Source organism: Mustela erminea, chromosome 21 (genome assembly GCF_009829155.1).
Source record: "Mustela erminea isolate mMusErm1 chromosome 21, mMusErm1.Pri, whole genome shotgun sequence".
NCBI classification, from domain to species: Eukaryota; Metazoa; Chordata; class Mammalia; order Carnivora; family Mustelidae; genus Mustela; species Mustela erminea.
The window spans coordinates 2,771,507-2,794,227 of record NC_045634.1 but is presented as its reverse complement, the minus strand read 5'-3'; the positions used below and the strand labels follow the sequence as shown (position 1 = coordinate 2,794,227).

The following is a 22,721-nucleotide window of genomic DNA, read 5'->3' as shown; positions in this document are numbered from 1 at the left end:
CTTTCTCAATAGGCTTCCCTTTGCTTAAATTCAAAATAAGTCAGCTGATTTTTCAAAGACACTGGCCAAATTATTTGGGAGGAAGGGGTGACAACCTGGGTTTTAGAAACTAATTGTAACTGGCCCCTGAAGTCTAGGGTCGGCTGAGTTGATACGACCCTGCTTATAAGAAACAACCTTCCAGGGCATCTGGGTGGCTCAGTCCTTAAGCATCTGACTTCAGCTCTGGTCACGATCCTGGGGTCCTGGGATTGAGCCCCATATCAGGCTCCCTGCTCAGCAGGAAACCTGCTTCTCCCTCTCCCACTACCCCAGCTTGTGTTCTCTCTCTCACTGTGTGTCTCTCTCTCAAGTAAATAAATAAAATCTTAAAAAACAAAAACAAAACAACCTTCCATGCTATGCTTCCTTTTCTACTGTTTTCATCTTCAGCTGCACAACAGACCCAGTAGCCAGAAAAAAATATGGCTTTCCCTAGGCTATTTGGGTGATGAAAGTCATCACGCTCATTTTAAACATTTGTCATACCCATTCTTTATTCCTATAAGACGTCTTGTCTTGGGTCTTGTGCCTGCTGTGCCATTCATGTCCCCTCCCCAAGCTCTGAGTTCTGTCAGGAACAGCCTCCAAGACTCCCTTTCCAACCGTGGCCTCAGGTTGCCTGGTCAGTGAAAGGAAAAGCCTCAAATGTACGTAAGCTGGCTCCTGCTTGCTGCCCGTGAGGCTCAAAGCCAGAGTCCTGAGGTTCCTGCACAGTCCCTCCCCTTCCCGGGGAAGAAAATCAATCACCAGGAAGATAATTTGTGAAGATGTGAAACCGCTAGAAAGAAATCCCCACTTCATGTGGTTTCCCTTGTACCCACACACGTCTACACAGGTTAGACAGCTCGATGCCTTCCCAGGTGACTACACTAGGGTCCCTCTGAGCATGTGGCCTGGGGTCCACCCCTGGCCTCTGAATCCCCCACCCAGACCAACAACCACACCCTGACACAGGACACGTAAAAACAATCGAGCGGCGTTGCTGCCAGATGGTGATACGTCCCATCATCACAGGAGAATTGGGGGTGGGAAAGGGTGGCCCTCTGTAACGCTCCATTGCCACTTAAAGAACTTCCATCAGACCCCAGCTCCCAGAGCCGCTCTGGAGCTTTTGCCCCTCGTTCTTAGACTTTTCCCCGTCTAGTAAGTTAGCAGCGTAAATCCAAAGTTCAGTGCTTCAAGAACAGGGAAGGCGCCACGATGAGGTAACTGAATTTTGTGGGTCATTGAGGACACAGGCAAGCACCCCTTCCGAATGAGGCTGACCCAGGCCCGCTGTTAGAGCAGCCCAAATTCCCACGTGTCCTTATTCTCCTCCAGGGCCACTGGCCTGTGAAAACACAACTGAAATAGACACCGCTCTGCAGACTCAAAGGGAAGCTTCTAGAATCTCAATAGACCAAAGAAGGACCAGAATCCAGAGATCCTTCTTCCCAACCCCTAATGCAGACAAGACAACATTCAGGGAACCAGGGAGGTGGAACTCAGTCTGACAGCAAATCTCGGGCTGTAAAACACACAAGCCGCACTAACTGAGTCAAGCAGAGGCCACCTGCCACCTTCAGCGACCAAGACCAAGCGACTGAGCGCTGACGCTGCTCTAAAGCCTGGAGCGCAGGGCGCGGGTGGGGGGCCCCCCCGCAGGCGAGCACGCAGCCCGCTCCGCTCCCTCGCCGGCCCCCTTCCCGAGCTCCACCCGTCCCTCCCGAGCACCTGCTCCAGCACTCACTTTGAGGAAGCCCCTCGGGAAGGGCATGCCGGTCCCTAACCAGGATCCCGCCGGGGGTCCGTCGCGGTCCGCTGTGGGAGCAGCTAGGGCTGCGGGGCGCGCCGCGCCTGTGCCGGGCGGGAGGCCGTCTGGAGGCGGGCGGTCGCGGCGCGCGGCCCTCCGACGGCCTTATCGGCGGCAGAGGCGCGCTATCGGGCGGCCCGGGGGCTCAGCGCGCGGGCGGAGGGGAGGCGCCCGCCTGGGGCTGGCAGATTACAGCAGCGCCCCGGCCTGCTCCCGCTCCCCCGCGGGCGCCCGGCCCCGCTCCCCAGGCCGCGGCCGGCGCGGCCCCTGCAGAGAGCCCCCCACGGGGGCCGTGAGCCCGGCGGGCCAGCCCCTCACCCAGCTGCGCCGCAGGGAGGCGAGGGAGAGCCCGCCTGCCGCCTCTCCCCGTCCGCCGGCCCACGGCGGGTTTGGGGTGCGGGGGTCTTGCAGAGGCGGGGCTGCCCAGAGGAGGCTGCAGGAGGAGGAGAAGCCCCCCCCCCGGGTGGGGGCAGCCGGCCTCGCATGGGCAGAGGACTGTGGGGGAGCCGCTGGCCTTCTGGGGTCCCCAGCCCTGGTGTTCACATGCTTTCACGGCGAGGGGGAGGGGCAAGGGGGGAAAAGAGGGGGCCGTGTTCCTTAATTGCTGATTTGCAGGGAATCTGGGCACAACCTTAATAACATCGGGGCCAAAAATAACAGCGTTCCTGGGAACCAGAGGTGAGTCACCACAAACAGCGACCAGGAGGGAAGGGGGGCCCGGGCAGCTCCCCACCCCACCGCGGCCAGGAGGTGGGGGCTGCCCACAGAGCCCAGGCTGGGCCGGTCCTGGCAGAGCTGTTGCTGGCTTGCCTTGGGAAGCCTTCTTTCTGGGCATCTGTGCCTCCTACAGGGGGATGGGACCCATCTGCCCTGAGTGGCTTTATCCGGTGAGAACACTGCGCCCCTGGAGTACCAGTTGGTGCCTGGCAGAGGGGACCGATGACCCAAAGGAGCTGAACTGTAAGAACCCAAGGACTCCCTGGGACCAGGCAGGCTCCCTGGGGCTTCCTGGAAGTGGTGTCACCTAGATGGAGCTGCTGCTTCCATGCCATGTATGCTCCCTTTCCTTTCCAGAGGTGCACAGACCCGGCTGCCGGAGTCCTGCCTAGGAAGGGTCCCTCCCGCCTTGCTCACGTGCCTCTCAGCCTGCCGCTAGCCTGAGACTGGTCCAGGTCCCCTGACAGGCAGCCATCTGGCTTTGGAGCTTTTCTGCAGATCCAAACGGGTCCTGCTGTGAAGGCACAGCTGTTGTGGAAAACGCCACCGAGGGCCGCTCTGTGGCCCTCTGTTCTCCACAGCAGCTGGAAAGCCCCCCGTGGAGGCCAAGGCCACTTCCAAGCAGACCAGCACCTGACGTGGTCTGGCGAGGGCAAAAGCAGGTTCTAGGCCACACCTAGACGAGTAATAACACAATCATTACCACACAAGTCCACACAGATGTCTATTGAAGCATATGATTCCAAACAATGGTTTTTTTTTTTTTTAAGGGGCCCAGAAGCCTAAAAGATGTAAAAGCAGGTCCCCAACAACTCTGCCACAGGACAAATGGTCTTCCTTAGCAACAACCATTGGGCTAGGCTAGCTGGTGACAGAGTCCCGCCGGCCTGTACCCCCCTCGGGTGCAGGAGCGACTTTGGAGTCAACTGTAGGGGAATTGGTACACAGCAAGCGCTCAGTAAAGGTTTCTGGAATGGGTCCATGGCTGTCACCAGCAGTGTGATAAGAACAAGAAGCCATTTCACCATCTAGGGAAGAGGAGAGACTAGATTCCAGGCTCTGAAGGAGAAAATGTCAGCAGGTAAACATGGCACATAACACAATTTAGAGAAGGCCCTGAGAGCAGAAACTCCTCTCAAATCTTAGGCGAGGGTGGACGTCAGGCAGGCTTGGTTCTTTGTGTGAGGTCCTTGTGTGGTGCTTCCTGCGGCAAGACAGTGCCTCCCAGCTCCCTGAGCCCTAGGCTGGCAGCTGAGCTCTGGGAATCAGGGCGCCTCAGAACTTTACCCCAGAAGGGGGTATCCTCCCCTTGGCAATGCGAGGCTCCTCTCCCGCGGATACACAGAGTCGGGGAAATGGCCGGGCACATGTGGAGTCAACCAAACAACCAGGCTAAAGGGAACGGGACCACATGCAAGCCTCTGGGTCTCGAATAACTGGACCCACGATGAGCTTGAGATCCCTGAATTCCTACCTGGAGCAGGGCTTCTGGGACAGTCAGGCTAGAGATGGGTCATGTGGGCTGAAGTGGTATTTAGCACTCTCTTGTCAGCAGATCTGCCACAAAATACCTTTCTCTTTTCTTAACCTCTAAAAGGGAGGCGCAAAGCCGTCCCAGTGTGCAAAGTGCAGGCCCAGGCCATCTCGGGATTGTGAGGATGCCTTGAAATTCCGCTCCCTTCCACCCTGGTGCTTCTCAAGCTCGTCTGCTCTTGGTTTGATTTATTTGTTTACAAATAGGCTCATACCCAGTGCTCACTGTGTGGTAGGGGCTGTTCTGAGCACTTGACATTCACTCATACAATCCTTATAATTTCCCTGTGAGGGATTCCCTCTCATTAGGCCCAGTTTACAGATGAGGAAACTGAGGAATGAAGTGATCGAAAACCGACTTAACAGGCAGAGAGCCAGTTTCCAGCCCAGGCAGTCTGGATCTAGGGTCTGGAGGCCAACTTGGTCACTTTGCTTGGGGATCGATGCTTTAATTTTGTTCACAGTTAGCCAATCCATTTTCTTTAATATTAATTTATATTAATATGTTAGTATTAATTAATTATCCATTAATTGATTTTCCTTAATAGGAACTTTTTCATTCCAGGAGTGATAAGCACGGAATTCAACAACTGTTGAACATTTCAAGTTCTCTTGTTTCAGGTTCTGTTTTTCAAAGATGATAAATAAGTCAATAGAAAAAGTGTTTAATAGGTTTTTCATAAAAGTAATAAGACCTCCTCATTGAAAAACATTTGAAAATGGAAGGCAGTGCATATAGTCTTTCATTCGATTCCTTCTACCTCTTGTCCCCACCCTCCCCAGACAGATGCAAACACCCTCCTAAACTTTGCGTCTGTCATTCCTTTGCTTCTCTTTATAGTTTTACCCCTTGTGTAGGTATTGTTCAGTTTTGCATGTTTTCCTAACTTTGAGTAAGTGGAGTTACACTGGACAGACTCTTCAGCTTATTTGCATATTTTTAAAAGATTTTATTCATTTATTTGACACAGAGAGAGACAGCAAGAGAGGGTACACAAGCAGGGAGAATGGGAGAGGGAGAAGCAGACGCCCAGCCAAGCAGGGAGCCCGATGCCGGGCTCGATCCCAGGACCCTGGGATCATGACCTGAGCCCAAGGCAGACGCTTAACGACTGAGCCACCCAGGCACCAGCTTATTTGCATTTTAATGCAACATGATGTTTCTGAGATTCAGCCAGGAGTCATCTATTAATTTTCACCGCTGTACGGTATTCCATTGTATGCAAACACCACAAATTATTTAACCATTTTACTGCTAATGGAATCTGAGCTGTCTTCAGCTTTTTACTTTTAAAACATTATCGCTATGAGGCTTCTTATGCGATCATTGCTAGACTTGTCTAGTGTGAACACCAGCAGGAGCAAAATTACTTAACTGAGTCTTTAGCTTGCCTGGATAATGCCGAGTTGTTTTTGAACCTGGCTCTTCAGATTGTACTCCCGATACCAGGGTGCGCAGTGGCTCCTTGAGCTCATCAGACTTTTAAACTTTTGTCAAACCCGTAGGTGTAAAATGGTACTGCATTACAGTTTTAATTTGCATTTCCCTAATTAGTTGGGCATCTTTTCACATGTTCACAGGCCACTTGTTTTTCATCTTCTGCGAAAGTACTGGTCCCATGGTTCATCTCTTTCCTTTTTAAAAAAAGTATCTTTTGGGGGCACCTGGGTGGCTCAATGGGTTAAGCGTCCAACTCTTGGTTTAGGCTCAGGTCCGGATCTCAGGGTGGTGGGAGATCCAAGCGCCGAAGTGGGCTCAGCTCAGCCTAGAGTTGGTTTGTCCCTTTCCCTACCCCCATGTGCGCTCTCTCTCTCTCTCTCTCTCTCTCTCAGTCTCAAATAAATTAATAAATAAAATAGTCTATCTTGATGAACAGAACTTGTCCATCTTAATGTAGTTAAATATATCAATCATTTCCTCTTTGGTTGGTGCTTTTTCTGTCATATTTAAGAACTCCTTCCCTAGCCTGAGCTCATATGTACATTTACCTGTATTACAAATACTTCATAGTTTTGATCATTATATTGAGATCTTTAGATCCACGGGACTTATTTTTATGTGCAGTGTGAATGAACATTTCTGGTTTTTCCATATAGGTCCTTGATTATCTTAGCATTTACTGAACAGCCTGTCCTTTCTCCATTGAAGTACGGCCCCATCTCCATCATATACGCAGGTTCCACGTACAGGTGTCCCCTGGGGCTCTCTCTTATTACCTACCCACTGGCCTGTGCACCTGTCTCACCTCCAATATCACACGGTCTTTATTGCTATTACTTTATCATAAGCTTAATATTGTTTGTAATAAGTCTTACTACCTCCTTGCTTTAGTCCTCTTTAAAAATATCGAAGCTTTTCCCCTTAAACAAGTAGAAAAAGAGGAGTATAATAAACCCAAGAAGAAAAAAAATTTAAAAGATCAGAAACCAATGAAATCGGAAACAGAAAACAACAAAGAAAATCAGGAGACTGGCTTAGACACAAAACTGGACAAAAGAGAGTTGGGGTCTATTTATGCCTTGCACTGAAATAACTGATTTTAGTTTTTGATTCGTAAGTTAGGAAATTCATTTTTAGGATCTTAATGTAATATTAGCCCTTGTACTGAATCATCATATCTGGTTACTGTAGTTATAAACTACTTGGCAGTTCATATTATAGACTTGGGAGTGTTTCTTTTGTAGTCCATCAATTTCACACTTAAATAAAAAGCATGTGTTTTGAATATGTTAAAAAAGAAAGTATCAGATCTTCTCTTGGCCCTTTACTTTTCTGTGTACATTTAGGAAAATGCCACACACACACACAAAAAAAAACTAGAGATTTTGATTGCAATTACATAGAATTCATTTATCAATGTCCAGAGAATCGACTTTATGATATTAAATCTTTCAATTGTATACACATGGTACTGTATATACATTCAGATCTTTAATGTTTTATAATTTTATAATTTTCCCCATAAAAGATCTTTCCCATTTTCTTAAGGTTTTTTTCCTTGGGACCTGGTTATCTTAATGCTGTTAAAAGCGAGATCTTTTATTTGATTATATTTTTGTTTGGTTATTGCAGTATATAGGAATATTATTAATTTTGTGTCTTGAACTTGTAGCCAGCAGTTGTGTTGAGCCCCTGTGTTAGTCCTAATAGTCTGTGTTCATAATTCTCTTTGATTTTTCTCTACAGACATTACTCGCAACTGAGGACATTTTGATTTCTTTTGTGCCTTTTGTACCCCCAGTTTCTTTTCTTGTCCTATTACGTTGGCTAAGACATCCAGAACACTGTTGAATGGAAACAGTAATATCAGCATATTTATTGAGTCACTGACTTGAGTGGGGCTGCTTTTAAAGCTCCATTAGTAAGTATGAAGCTGTGTAGGCTATTTAGTGGGTACTATTTAGCAGTTAAGGAGGGTAGATTTTGGTCTCAGTTTATTAAAAGTTTTTAATCAGGAATGAATGTTGAAATTAAAGTCTTTGTTTTCCTTTTCTGTGAAGTTGCATCACATTAATGGATTTTTCCAAGGCTGAACTATCCTTGCATTCCTGAATTAGACTCTTCTTGGCCATCCTATAGTACTTTCAGTATAGCACTACTGAATTAGAGTTGCAAGGTTCTATATAGGCTTTTTGCATTCATAAATCATATTGGTTGTATTAATTTGGTACTGCTGCATGCCACATTTCTCCAAATTTTTAGGCATTTAAAATACATGCAGATTTCTTACTTCACAGCTTCTGCACATCAGCAGCTCAGGACCAGCTTATCTGGGTGTTCTGGCTTTCATGACATTGCAGTCTTTTGTGAAGTTGCAGTCAAGATGTCAGCTAGGGTTGAGGACATCCACCTGCTTCACTGGGGCTGCAGATTCCACTTCCACAGTCCTCAAATGCCTATTGGTGAAAAGCTTCAATTCTTCATCTCCTGGACCTATCCTTGTGTGTCCTCATGGTGTGGCCGCTGGCTTCCCCCAGAGTCATCCAAGAGAACACAATAGAAGCCACAAGCGTTTTAATGACCTAATTTGGACATCACACATCGTAACTTCTACCATCCCCTATGTGTTAGAACCAAGCCACTAAAATCCAGCCCACACTTGATGAGGGCATTGTCAAAGGAAGGGTGTCAAAGTATCTGTAAATCTATTTTAAAACTACGATATTGGCCAGTTGTTTTCTTTTCTTATCTTTTGATGTCTTACCATGCTGTACTAAACTCATAGATGAACTGGGGGTTAGCTTTGCTTCCTCTTCTAGTGTCTCCAATGATTTGTCTTTGAGGGGTGTTCATTGTTGCCTGCAAAATCTAGTCCTCATGTTTTAATTCAAAGAGACAGCGACTACAGGGGAGGGGGGCTACTGATTTGCTCTATTTAATGCTATACATGTATTCAGGGTACAAGTTTGTTAAGATATCAAAATCTGGGAAACATATTCAAGATACTGAAAACTTGCTCTCATTCTCTTAAACATCTTGTTCCACTCAGCATTGGCCTAAAGTGCTGCAAAATACTTACATTCAGGCAAAACATAAAATAGAGGAGTGACCTCATTTTTAAAAAAAAAGGATTTCACCATGAAAAGTTGGAGAAATTAAAAGCTTAAAAAGTTTAAGTCGTAAGCACTTAGTTAATAAAAAATAATCCAATGGTAGACTCCCACTTATTCTGGTAAATTTAAGGTAGTGGTTTGCAAACTTTTTCGTTCTTAGGACCCTTTTACCCACTCAACATAATGGAGGACCCCATAGATGTTTTTTGTAAATATTATATTTTTCAGTATCTACTGTGTTAGAACTTAAAACTGAGAGTTTTAAAAAACAAGTGTGGCGCACCTGGGTGGCTCATTGGTTTAAGCCTCTGCCTTCAGCTCAGGTCATGATCTCAGAGTCCTGGATCGAGCCCCGCATCGGGCTCTCTGCTCCGCAGGGAACCTGCCTCCCCCCTTTCTCTACCTACTTCTCTGCCTACTTGTGATCTCTCTCTCTGTCAAATAAATTAATAAAATCTTTTTTAAAAAACCCAGTGTGTACTATTTCATTTAGACATAGCATGATAAGCCCATTTTACATTAACACAGATAAAATTTTCATGAAAAATAATTATATAATCCAAAATAAAACAAAATTTACCAAGCAGGGGATTGTTGCTCTACACTTGGCAGATCTGTTTATAATCCTGGTTTAAGAAAAGACAGCTGAATTGTCATGGCTCTTTCTGCATTCAAGGGCTTGCCATATGTTGTTTGGGCGGTGATAGATGCCTGAAGACCTGGCCTCAGCCGGGGAAGGCGGACTGTTTTCACATGTGTTCCATTAACGGAGTGCATTCTTGTTAGCACACCAAAACTCCACAAGCAGTCCTCTCTTAAAGGTTAGTTGCTGTGTGAATCTCGTCAAATATCAATGAACTTTTCCTGTTCTTTACACTGTGAGAGAATGAGAGGGAAAGGCCAATGACATTTAGCATGGTGAGAACAGGCTTGGCCTCGGGAGCTCGGGAAAAGGCTGGGTGGCTCCCTGAGTCCTTTGAAACTGCAGACCGAGGTAGTCGAATAGTGTCTGGTGCTGAGACTCCCGGCACCAGAGGATGAGAGACTGGACAGGTACTCCTGGGTCCTCACCGTGAAGAGGAAACTGAGTCTAGGGATTTTGCAGAGCAGAGGCCCCCGAGTCCCTGCTCTTGCCACTGCTTGGTGAAAAGAAGAAGAGGGAAATCAAGAAAGAGGAAGAGTCACCAGGCGGTGTTCTACGGCGGTGTTCTAAGGTAGCAGACCATGACCCACTCCACTTTGGATAGTTGGGTGGGCGAATGAATCAATCGAAGGATCTTTTAGGTCCTTCCTGGCCCCAGAAGTCCCTTGTTTATGCTCGCATTTGGCCATTCTCTTAGTTGGACAGTCCCATCATCAAGAGACTTGCGAAAAAGGTCATCAAATTCAAATCAATAAAACTACTTTTTATCATTTTTTTCTTTTTTTAAAGATTTATTTATTTATTTGAGAGAGAGACAGAGAGAGCATGAGCATGGGGAGACAAGAGAGAGGGGGAGAGAGAGAATCTCAGGCAGACTCCTGCTGAGCGAGGAGCCCAACGTGGGGCTTGATCTCATGACTCTTGAGATCATGACCTGAGCTGAAATCAAGAATTAGACACTTAACTGACCAAGTCACCCAGGCGCCCCTGGACTTCTCATTTTTTTAAGAGGAGGGACGGAAGAATTCAATACTTGACCATAATAATAATAGCATTTATTAAGTACTTACCATGTGCTCATTCATTCATTAGCCCATTATTTCTCTCCTTCCTCCATCTTCCCTCCCCCGCTTCTCAGTCACTCTCCTCCTCTCTCTGTCTCTCTCTCCCTCGCTCTCTTTCTTCCAATACTCACCAAGCACTATTATGTGCCAAGCACGTTACCATGTACACAACAGTAAACAAAACAGACACAGTCTAAACACTTCATGTCCATTATCCATTTAGTAACCCAACAATAGCTGGGGTAGCCACGGTCATAACCGCCCTTTTAGTGATGACGTCACCGAGGTGGGAAAGGTACTTACCAAGCGCACAGAGCTAGAGAAGGAATCCAGGTCTCACTCGGAGCTGTTCCCCCATAACCACAATAGTGTATTGTCTCCAGAATGGCAGCGGGTCGCTGGTAGCTTCTCTGAATTTACGCTTCCCTGGAGTCCAGGGTGGAAAACCCAGTCATCATGGCCCTGCCCCTTCTCACTCTCTCTTCTCCTTTCACTGAACATCTAAGCCAACACTGGGAATCTTGTATCCCAGAGCAGGGACGTGGCTTCATCAACTTGACTGGAATGGCAGTTAAGAGCTGGCTGCGTGCCAGGACGGGTCACTCCATGGTGGGGGTTGGGGGAGACTTGGTCATGAGGACAATAGCAGCCAAGGTGGGGGAAGTGCCAGTTACAGCTCTGATCATCTCTAAGAGATTCTGAGGTAAGAGGTGGAAATCTAAGGACATCACTTTCTCTTATTTTGAAATTTGAGGGTGAAATACTGGTCTTCCAGGGGCCCTCGCTGAAGAGAGTCAGATTATGTCACTGAACTCCCTTCCCCAGGTGTGTCTATAAGGGGGAGGAGAAGAAAGGGGAGCACTGGAGAAAGTGGGGTGGGGGAGAAGGAGGAGGGAAGGGGAATGGAGGAGGCGGGGAAAAGACTACTTTTCTGGAGGAAGATCCTGTTGGACCTGTCCCCCGGTCACCAGCTATCTGCTCGGAAGCCAGACACACAAAGGGGTTCTTCTGGAGAGGCTCAGTGAGCCCAGCGCTTTGTGGCTGGCTATCTGCTGTCCAACTTACACATCTCTGCGGCCCAACCACCCTGCAACCTCCAGTCCCAGTCAAACTCCCGTGGGGTCATTTCAACTCTAGAACAATTTTTCCCGAAAGCCCCTCATCACGGTAAAAGCCCTGGACTAAGAGTCAGACGGTTTCAGTTTGAACTGAGCCTTTGTTACTTCAGGATCTAGAACCTGGGACATGCTCTTTACTCTTTCTGGACCTCAGTTCTCCTCATCTGTAACATGGGTACAAAAATACCTTCTGGGCTTGCTTCACAGGATATTTAAAAGGATGTCAATAACTGTTCTATCTAAAAGCACTTTGTTATTATCAACTGAAATAATAATCATGTTTCTAGATAATATAGTCCAAGAATGATAAATGACCTAATTTATGCATTCCCCTGTGTCTGACAATTCAACAAGCTGGAGACTTTTCCAGCAGTATCCAAATGCCAGTAGCCTCTGGTGCCCACTCACCTCCTGGGCCACGCATAGATTTCTCCAAGTTGACTTCCTATCCAACTGGGAGGAACACACTTATTTCTTTAAACACACAGGCAGTGGGAATTTATCATAAGTTAAACTTTTTTTTTTTTTTAATAATCAGATAGTTTGGAAAATGTTAAAAGAGCCCATCATCTCACTGTCTGAATATAACCACTATTGTGACTAGAAGATTATATAGAAACAGGGTCACGTACCCAGGCTTTGGAGTCAGACAGACTTGGGTTCTACCACTTAGCAGCTGCAAGACCTTGGGGGCACCTTACTGAGGGCTCTCAGTCCCTGAGTTACCTCTGCCCTGAGAAAAGAATAGAGATGTTCCTTCCGGTGGGGGAGGGGAGCTGCTGAGAGGAGGAAGTTGGGGGAGCAGGGGTGTAGAGCCCCGCCCACAGCCAGTGCTCAGGAAATGTTAGCTGCTGTTGTTAGTCCAGTGACTATCCCAACGACTTTAAAAAATGCACACGTAGTATACGCAAACATATATATGTTTTCAAAAATAGGAGTCATGAGTTTGTATAACCTGCTTTTGTTAACAACACATCAAAAATGTTTCTTCACATGAGAAAAACACACATCTTTTCTGTGTCATCTATTTTTTTTAAGATTTTATTTATTTATTTGAAACAGAGCATGAGAGAGAGAGGGAGAGAGAGAGCATGAGCAGTGGGAGAGAGTCAAAGGGAGAGGGAGAAGCAGGCTCCCTGCGGAGCAAGGAGCCCAACGTGGGGCTTGATCCCAGGACCTTGGGATCATGACCTGAGCCAAAGGCAGTCGCTTAACCAATTGAACCACCCAGGTGCCCATCTGTGTTACTTTTTAATGCCTGCAGGGTAAGGCATCCTCCGTCCTCCGGATGTTTGTGACCTCATTTAACCGGCCCCCTATTGCTAAACACTTAAGATTCTCCCCCCTCCTTTTTTTGCCAATTTAAATAGTGTTACAATTAATATCTTTGCGCTCTTGCATGTGATGATTTCTTTAGGATCCTTTCCAGATATTTTTCTAGACCGGCTAGAGTCAAAGGTTGTGAACATTTTTGTGGCGTTGATAGGTTGTGTCAATTTTCCTCCCCCCAGAATGTTTTCTGCCCCAGCTAGACATTCATGTTTGTTTGTTTTGACTGTTTGAAAAATGGACTTCTTACTGTAGGATCATCACCCCACAATACTGACCCAGCTGCATGCCAGTCTCCATCTTGCTTGGGAGCCTGACATGGACAGGCAGACCCACGCGATCACATTAGTGTGCCTCCATCCAGGGCCAGCGCTTGCCTGGTGACACGCTTTCAAGAACTGTCCTTAGTTGGGGAGTCGTCTTAATCCCCACTGCGACCTCAGTCCTCACAGTTTATACTGTATTTTCTTTGTGCGTAGGGCTGGTTAAAGCCCACCTGTTTCGGCCATTCCATATGCTGCCTTAGCAGAGATTTATTTAGCTAATTATCCCAACCCTTCGAGGATCCATAAAACAAACACGGCATTTACACCAAATACGCACCTCCGTAAAAAACCTCCAAACCAGCGGGAGGTTTCCGTCTTACAATAATCGTGGTAATCATGTACATTTGTAGAGCAATTTACAGTTTGCAAGCATAATGACCTACACTATGATGTGTAATACTCAAAATGATCCCTGGATTTTTATTATCATTAGAAGTTCTTATCATTTCTGTTTTACAGAGAGAGAGACTGCAACTCAGAAAATCATACTGAGTTGCCCACGGTCCTACAGCTCATTAGTGACTGAGGCTGGAATCTGTTCTGGCTAAATCCTAGATGCTCGCGCCACGCCATGTCTCCTGCTTTGCGAACATGAATCAGTCACATTGTTGAGGGTTAAGGGATCACTGGTATTCTCCTACAGGGTATCTGATGGATGGGGGTGGGTGGTGTGTGGTGGGGGGTTGGTTAGAGGTGAGGAGGAAGGATAAGAGAGAGACGGAGAGAGGGAGAGGGAGAGAGAGAATTTCACTTTGGGTTTCCTAAAATTCTAGCTTAACCTCTGATCAAATGATAATGATATTTAAAGCTGAATATTCTGGGGGTCCCTGGGTGGCTCAGCTGGCTACGCGTCCAGACTCCTGATTTCCATTCAGGTTCTGGAATCAAGGCCCAGGCTGTGCTGGGGGAGGGAAGCAGTGTCTGCTGGAGACTCTCCCTCTCCCTCTATGCCTCCCCCCACCCATGCCCTCTCTCTGTCTCTCTTTCAAATATATATATATATATATATATATATATATATATATATATATATATATATATTTTTTTTTTTAAGCTATTCTGTCTCAGGATCATTCTGCAACCTGGAGGGCATTTAGACTCCTAAAATCTTCAGTTTATGCCTTCAGATGTGGCACGGATGGTCTGATTATTTATAGTCTGGCATTTCCTAAACTAGGCAGTGTTTGAGGAGGAAGTCAGCCATCCTGCCAAATGCTGAATGTTCACAATTCAGCTGAATAATGAGGGAATCTAACGTTTCAGGGTAGAAGGTATAAAGGCGGAGGCTCTGATTGGTTCTCCTTGGCAAGGTAAATCTCAGGCCCAGGTCAGACTTGCCACCCCCTTCCCTGCGGTCAGGGATCCGGCCTGCCTGGAAAGGAGCTGGGTTTCCACAGGGAAGCCATCTGCGGCTCCTCCGCAGAGACGGCCCGAAGCCAGATCAGAGTCTCTAATGGCCCGCACCCCCGCTGTCGACGGACCCCGGCTGCGGTCCTTCATTTCACACTGGCTCTTGGAACTCAAAGTGCAAAGAGACCTTACAGGTCATCTAGTGTCCGATCCCTTCTTGTGACATCCCCGACGGAGTGGGGCCGTCTCCCCTTGACCTTCCAGAACAACGTGTCCCAGAGGCTCAGAAGGTCACACACAGGGACTCCCCAGCTTCGGTCCCGGTTCTGCCCACCCCCACCTCCCTCCCAGGTTTAGTCCCCACGTGGCTCAGACTGCCTCCCTCCCGGGCCCCAAGCCAAGGTCCTGCCCAGGGTGGAGTTAACCAGTGTCCACCTCATGGTGCTTCTCTAAGGACTAAGCGAGATCGCGTATGACCTGTGCTCCCCACGGCGCCTGCACATAGTAGATGCTCAATAAACGCAACCGTGATTTTTGCGACTTGGTTTCCTCCAAGCTGACTTTTAGTCTGTCCACGCCTCTCAGGGTCTTTCATTTGGACATCCTGACGAAACACTCAAGAAAGCAGTCGTGATCTCTGTCCGTCTGCATACCTGTCATGCTCCACCTGCCCCAGAGTTCAGTGAATATGCTTGCTCGGTCTGCAAACAGGAACCTGGAAGGTTAACTAGTCCACACCTGAGGACTGTTTGCCTCCCTGGGCTGATCTTGCTCCAGTAAGAAGCCTACTTTGGGTAGAGTTGTTCGGCTAGTTAGGTTGTCCAAGTCACTTAACTGTTCTCATCTGCCCCGGATGTTTTCAAAGATATTAGCAGAGACTCTGCCAATATAAACCATATCCAACATAGAAAATCAAAATTTTATATTAAAAAATAAATATATGGAGAGCTCTAGTGTTTTCTTTCCTTGCTGAAAAGGCTGGCCTTGCTGCCAGGAGTCACGGTCCCTATAGCATTCTCCTTTTGCAGAGTGCTGGGCACATTTGTTGGTAATGAAATCCCTTTGTTTATGATATAACCACCATGTGGCATTTAAGAAATACTTTATTTTATTGTTGTTATGTGTGTACATGTTTGTCTCCTCTATTAAAAGGAGAGCTCTTTGGGGGACAGAGACTGCAGTATAACCATCACTAGATGTCATCCAAGCACAGGGCTTTAAACATAATCGATGCTCAGTGATTACCTGTCAAGTGGACCATGAATCTGTGCATGCATGAGAAAAATGAATGAATGACTGATTTCTCCCAATAAATTATTGTTGAGTATTATAAACTAAATGAGTTTATTTAGGCAGGGCTCATTCCTGGTGAACCCATACTAGCTGCCACAGACCATGATTTTCCCCTAACTGGTCATATACCATCTGTTTAATAATCCATTCTAATTTTCTTCTTAGGAATTTGGCCTTGTGAAATCAGCTTTCTTGAAAAGCGAGACATCTACCTGCTTCCAGTCTCCTCTGTAGTTCTTCAAGACTTTTCCAATATGCCCAAGAGTGTCTCTGTGGCCACATGTCTGAATACTGGGCACCGGGAGGGACCTGCTCCAGACAAGGAGACCTGAGTCCATTCAACACCTGTGTGCTAACGTAACGGCTAGTCTGAAACAAGGTGGGGTGGTTCAGCTGAGCAGACTCCGCAAAGTCTCCAAACTTTTCAGATTGTTCACTGTCATCAATAAAAATATTTTCGAGCATAAACCTTCCACATACGGATATTTGTTTATCTATAAATTACATATACGAGTAATACTGCAACAACATGACGTTATAAAACACACAATAAAATAAAATTTTAAAAAGATGAGATATTTTCTTTAAAAAGATGAGATATTTTCTGTGCACCTTCTTGTACAGCGCTGGGGTGCATGGACTCCACTTTGGAGACCACAGGACCAAGGTAATGAACCGACCAAAGCACCGCCCTCTGGAGCCACCACGGGCCTGTATCCTTAGCTCTCCGAGCACCCCCCACATGTGTGCCACTGGTCACGCATTGACTGGGAGCACAGAGGAATAGCACGGGCAGGACAAGACCGTCTGGAGGTGACCCCCTTTCTGGCGCAGGCTGGGATTGGGGATCCCCCTCCCATGGGTACCCAATCCTGGGCAAGCTGCTGAGTACCCCGGAGCCTCCACTGCTCATATCATAGAGGAAAGCTACTACCTACATTTCGAGCTGTTACGAGGATTGTGCGGTCTATGTGGAATGAGTGGAAGGAGGGTGGCCACAGAATCGGTGTCCAACCAATGTCTGTCTCCTCTCCTATAGGGTCCATGTTCTTTTATTTAGAAGACAGTGCCTGCAAGAAATAACATCACTTGGAGCTCATCAAGGGCCTCCATACCGATGTATGGAAATATTTTTCTTCTAGCCGGTAACTGAAGATATAATTACTTAGAAACGCTGGAAGGGACAATCTAGGGAGAGAGAATGGTTGGTGTAGATAAGAAAGGGAGTGGGTGTTCGTGAGCAGCGTGAGGAAAAAAGCGCCCAACTTGGGGAGGAAACAGACATATTAACTCAACTTTTCCGCCCTCCACTTTTTTCTCCGGTGAAGTGATCTTTATACAAGAGATATTTTTTAAATGTAGTTTTATTTAAATTTAAAATGTATCATGCAATATTTAAGACACACAGAAAGGGACAAAGAAAATGCAACACACAGCTGTGTTTCTAACACTCAGCTCAAGAAATAAAATATTGAAAACAATATTTTGTTTGTCAATGCCCCTCTCTGCCAACCCAATTATATTAATTTGGTATATATCACTCTACACAGTTCTATATACCTTTATAGCATACATATGTATATCTGTATCCCTAAACAGAACAGAGTACCATTATGAGTATTTTCCAACTTAAAAACTACGTCTTGGGGAGCCTGGGTGGCTCAGTGGGTTAAAGCCTCTGCCTTTGGCTTAGGTCATGATCTCAGGGTCCTGGGATGGAGCCCCCGCTGAGCAGAGAGCCTGCTTCTCCCTCTCCCTCTCCTTTGCCCCTACCCACTCATTTGCGCGCTCTCTCTCTCTCTCTCAAATAAATAAAATCTTTAAGAAAAACCAAACCATGTCTTGTTATTACATTATTAGTATCACTTTGGTTCATTAACTTATCCACGCAACAAATGTTTATGACATGTCTACTCTACTTTTTGTGTCATGATTAATTGTAATAGAAAAGAAAATCCCTTCTCTTCCCAGTCCTAGAAAGATGCCAGCACAAACTACATGAAAAATGATTCCTTCACAAAGTCATTTTCAGGCTTGCAAATTCTTACTGCTTTCATTTCACTATTTCCACAGAAAACTCACCAATCTGTTAGCAGGCAGAGAGCGATGACGGATACTGTGATTCTAGAAGTGGGCATAAAGACATGTCAGGAATGCCTGAGTTCTCCCTCAGAGAAAGCGGGCGGAATGTCTTGGGAAGGCGGGAAATGCACCGTCACCTTCACCGGTCTTATTTTCTAGACTACAGTGTTCAGCATAGAGCTCTTGAATCCCATCCAAAGGAGTTTAGTTCTAGAGGCATCTGTGGAGGAGTTTATGCTAAAGAGACTGCTAGCCTTCCCGGTTCTATCCACACACGGCTGCTGGGGTGTGGAAGGCTGGCTCCAGAACGTTCCATCTGGCTCTGGGGCCTGCGTTCTCTTCACAGGCTGTGTGTCTCCTCAAGGCTGAGGGCTTTGTGGGCCTCCCTTCCTGCCTCCCCCCTGGTTGCAGTGGGTGCAGCACGAAAGTGAGGCCAATTTCACGAATTACCAGCAGAGTAACCCAATGTGACAGCTCAGCCCTTCCAGGTTTCTGTCACACAGGCTTCTGGCTGAAAAGATTTTCCAGGTCGTGGTGTTCTTGTCCTTTGAATGAGGTAAACAGAAATACTTCCACGAAACTGACTCACCAATACTCTACTCATCTCTCATGGCGAGGGTTGGTAAGTTGCAAAAACTCATCCAGCCTCTGCTCCCCGCCCCCCACCCCCAGACCGGTCTCGGGGTCACACTTTCACTTTGATCACACTCATGCCAAGGACGCTCTTCGATCACATGCCACGTTCTGGGAGGGAGAAGCGCCCTTCAGCTCCCACTGCACACAAGTCAGAGTGGTTTTTACCAGTGAAAATACCTGTTCCTTCCGTCTCTGGGTGGGTGCGATCTTGGCAGAGCGAATGTGTCCCAGCCATGTGAGCAGTGGTGTTAGCATTGGATCCTGCCCTAAGCAACACATGGCCAAGGTTCCTCTTTTCTACCTAGAAATAGCCATGCAATGCTCAAGAGGACCCCCTCTTGACGCAGCCCCCGATGCTCAGGGTCCCCCTGGGGGCAGCGGCTGCCTCTGAGACTCGGGTCCTACTGGCTGAGGTGGGCTTCAGAGAACAGGCTCGGCCGGGGAGAACAGCCCCACCTCTACGGGCGGAGATCGGGGACAGGGTCACGGATCTCACTTCAGCCTCACTCCCGATCCTCCCGATCCTTTCCCGAACACAGGAGATTGCCCACGGGTCCCCCAAAGTCCCCCTCCAAAGAGGCCTGACAACTTGGGAAGTCTTACCACGTGCTAAAGGAGGGCATCCAATCCTAGAGATAAGAAAGACCATTGCAGGACCTCTCGGGGCCCCCAAGATGCCCCAGTTAGATTCTTTGTCCTCCTTTTCCTTCCTGTGTGTGTCGCCCAGGACAGGTTTCTCTGGCCCATCTCACTGTCTGTGACGCTGCTGGTGCCCAGGGTCTCACTCCCTTGGGTCTGAATCACTCACTCTTGTAAGCGCCTCGGAGCCAGACCCTCCCTCCCCAGATCCCACTGGATGGGGTTTAACTGCAGAACCCACTGGGCTCACTGGCCCACTCCTCCTGCTGCCTGGAGCTGTCTTTCCATACCTCCAAGTCGGCCCCTCGCTGGTCTGCATGTCTCCCCAGGGACACCTTCCCCAGGGTGGCTGCGATCTCAGTGCTCCTCCAGCACCCGAGCACATCCCTTTCTTAATGAGGAACAATGGCCTTTGGGGGGGGGGCGGGGTCCAGTCAAATTAATAAATCGTTTCAGTGTAAACAGAAGAGACCAAGTGAAAAAAAGAAACCGAAAATTACCCATAAATCCTCTTCCTTGTGATAAACATTCTTTATATTTGGTACATTTGCTTAAAGTCCTTTTTCTTCGCATATGAATAAAACATGTTTTTCCCAAATTGGACTTACACCATGTATAATAGTTTGTATCCCGTCATTTTTCTCAAGCCTTGCTGTAGCAATAAACACATCACTTTTCATTCTTGTCTCTGGATCCCAGGCATGCTGTTCTTCTCAATTCCCTGTCCTGCAAAGCCTTGCCTAATCATCGCGGTCTGTACTAATTTCATTCCTGTCAATATGTTCAGCCTTTGTCATACAGATTGCATAATTCTGTGCTTGATAGATCGTTCTGTCTTTTCTAATAACTTGGAGGATTGGTCTTATTAGGTTCCTGCAATTAATGGAGACCCCTAAAGGTCAGCAACCACACCTGACACAGTATTTGCTGATTTTCAGGTCACTTTCTGTTTTGCGGATTCCACAAAGCCCCCTCTCCCCGCCCCCCAACAACTTTTGGTGTTCCTGGGCAAAAGTGGAAATTCTCAGATAAAACGGCCAGAAGCCAGTAATGAAGACCAAACTTGGTTAAAACACTTTTATCGAGTTCATCCTAGAAAAGCATGAGGCTCACATCTTGTGTTTTCCTAACTCAGCCCTGCCCTTGGCTGGTGTCGACGTAGCATCGTTCTCTCAAGAGCATAGTTGACAGGCTAGAACCCTCCCGGACCCGGGCTGGAGCTGTGTGGACGCTCTTTCCCCCTGAAGCCGAATGACTGGACGTCAAAGCAAAGAAGGAATAAGAGGCGATCTCTCCTCACCCTCCTCATAACTTAAAAATAAATAAAATTAAAAAGGGCTCTAGAAGAACATTCAGATTAAAAAGGATTACCAGTTAATGACAGTTATGGTCTAACATGAAAGTAGCATTTTTCTGACCCATTTTACGGAGGTAATTCCCTCTGCTCCCAAACATAAATCCTCACACACACACATGCACACACACTCACACCTACACACACACGCACACACACTCACGCATATACCCTGCTAGAGCAAGAGAGAGTAACCTCGTGTTATTAATACCAGAGTGAGGTCATGCTCGAGTCCAGCTCAGTCCCCGGGCCACAGAAACTAGTAAGGACGCTTCCTCTCTGGCTTGTTAGGGGCATTTTAATTCTAGACCCTCAAGATCCATTCGGGGTGACCAGTCCTCCATCGCCTCACATAGGACACGTCCCCGTAGAGGAAAGGCTGTGTGCCGGAGGAGGAAGAGGGCAAAGCAAATCTGGGTGCTGTTCCCTCTTCCTTCCAACCTCCCCCCATCCTTCCCTCTGCTCCCCAGCGCTGACCCTGCACTTGCTTAGCTGTGTGACTCTGACAAACCACTTTCCCTCTCTGGGCCGCTTTCCCCCACTTGCACGTGCACTGCAGCCTCCTTCCAGGCCCCGACCCAACATTCTCTGAAATACCTTCTTCACCTTCACCAACTCCATATTCCAAATCTGAAAGTGCCTGTCTAGGGTGTGTGAGCGGAGGAGGGTTGCCGGTGCCTCCAGTGTGGCCCTTAGCTTCCATCTCCTGCCTGACTCCCCTAGACAGTGGTCCAGGGACACCTCGGGTGTCACCTCCTCCATGAGGCCTTCTTTCCTTGCAATTCTCATCATTATCATCACCACCGCCAGATGGAGTGAGTCTTGTCCTCCTCTGTGCCCCAAGTACGTTTTGTTTCTTCCTCGGAGGTGAGTCTGATACAGAGGGCTCTTATGTCCTTGAAACAGTGGCACAGCCATGCCCTTGGGTGCCACCGTTAATTGGATTATTCCAGCTCACACTGCAGCAACAGGCCCCGGGAGAGGGCATTTGCAACAAAAATAGGCATTGTTCCTCCGGCAGGCGTCACAGTCCTTAGCCTTTGCCAGCAGAGTTCCTTTTCATTTCCCTGAAGATGTTCCACAGAAGGTTTGAGAAGACAATGCATAGGAGAGCGTTAGTGGACAGGGTAAAAGGGATGGCGGGGGGTGGGGGGTGCTGGCAGGCTGCTAATCCCTGGGGAAACCCCGGAGTCAGCGAAGTCAGTGGGGCAAGGACAGGTTCCCACAGAAGCTCCTCCGGTTGGCCACCTGCCGAGACCCAGGGGGACACTCCCTCCCTTCTCTGGTCCAAAGCAGAGCCCCCCTCCCCACCCCATGCTGCCTGTCCTCCCCAGAATCCTCAGATGGCAACCGCTGGGCCATCTGAGTCCCGATGACCTCAAACCTGGGGCGCCTCACTGTTTAAAATAAAATAGAATGAATCCTATTTTGACCCAACTTTAGAACAGTTGGTGAGGTGTCACAGTGGGGAGGGCCCCCTGTTCACTGCACGGCCCGCCACTGTCCTGCTGAGGGCACTTCCCCAACTCCCTCCGCCTTCGATGGGGACCACTGTTGTCACAGAAGCAGCATTTGGGGAAGCACCTTCCTAGATCTGTGAGTCAGTTTTCAGAAGCTTCCTCCCCAAGGCTTCAATGGGAAACCTCAACTGTGGCATTTCCTAGAAAAAACAATCTGAGGTTTCTTCTTGTGGCTTTGTGATCTTCGTGATTAGCTAATGTTTCTTCTTGTGGCTTCGTGATCTTAGCAGATCTTCTGCAGATGGAGCCATCACTACCCCCATTTGGCAGATGGAGAAACTGAGGCCCAGAGAGCTAAGAGCTTCTTGCTCAAGGCTTCGCTGCAGTGACCGGACTTAGGCTGGAACCTAGGCAGTCTGACTCTGGAGTCCTAATCCTCATCATGAGGATCTACTTTCTTCTCATCTAAACTTTTCTATAAGATCTGGCATTTATAGTTCCCTAGAACAGAGTAAATACCCTTCCAAAATTCAAATTTTCTTTTAGATTCTCCATTTGAAGTGCACCGAGGACCTCATTGTTTAAAAGACTCTCATCTCCTGGAGCACCTGGGTAGCACAGTCCGTTAAACCTCGGACGCTTGGTTCTGGCTTAGGTCAGGATCTTGCAGTCATGATCTCAGGGTCATGATCTCAGGGGGTCATGGGATCAAGCCCAGCATTGGGCTCCATGCTGAGCCTGGAGTGTGCTTGAGATTCTCTCTCCCCTCTCCCTCTGCCCTTCCCCCTG

General features: G+C 47.6%; 1 protein-coding gene across 13 annotated transcripts in view; it reads right to left on the bottom strand.

Moving 5' to 3' along the window:
* ANK1 (ankyrin 1) overlaps nt 1-22,721 on the bottom strand; it is a 207,698-nt gene that overhangs the window by 125,842 nt on the left and 59,135 nt on the right. The window contains exon 1 of one of the 13 annotated variants that reach the window (XM_032328995.1): nt 1,772-1,932. The exons of the other annotated variants lie outside the window; for them this stretch is intronic. Within the exon in view, the coding sequence (XP_032184886.1) occupies nt 1,772-1,798 (27 nt within the window). The 5' untranslated portion in view covers nt 1,799-1,932. Of the gene's footprint in view, nt 1-1,771; nt 1,933-22,721 lie in introns of those variants that run through there. 13 annotated transcript variants of the gene reach the window in all.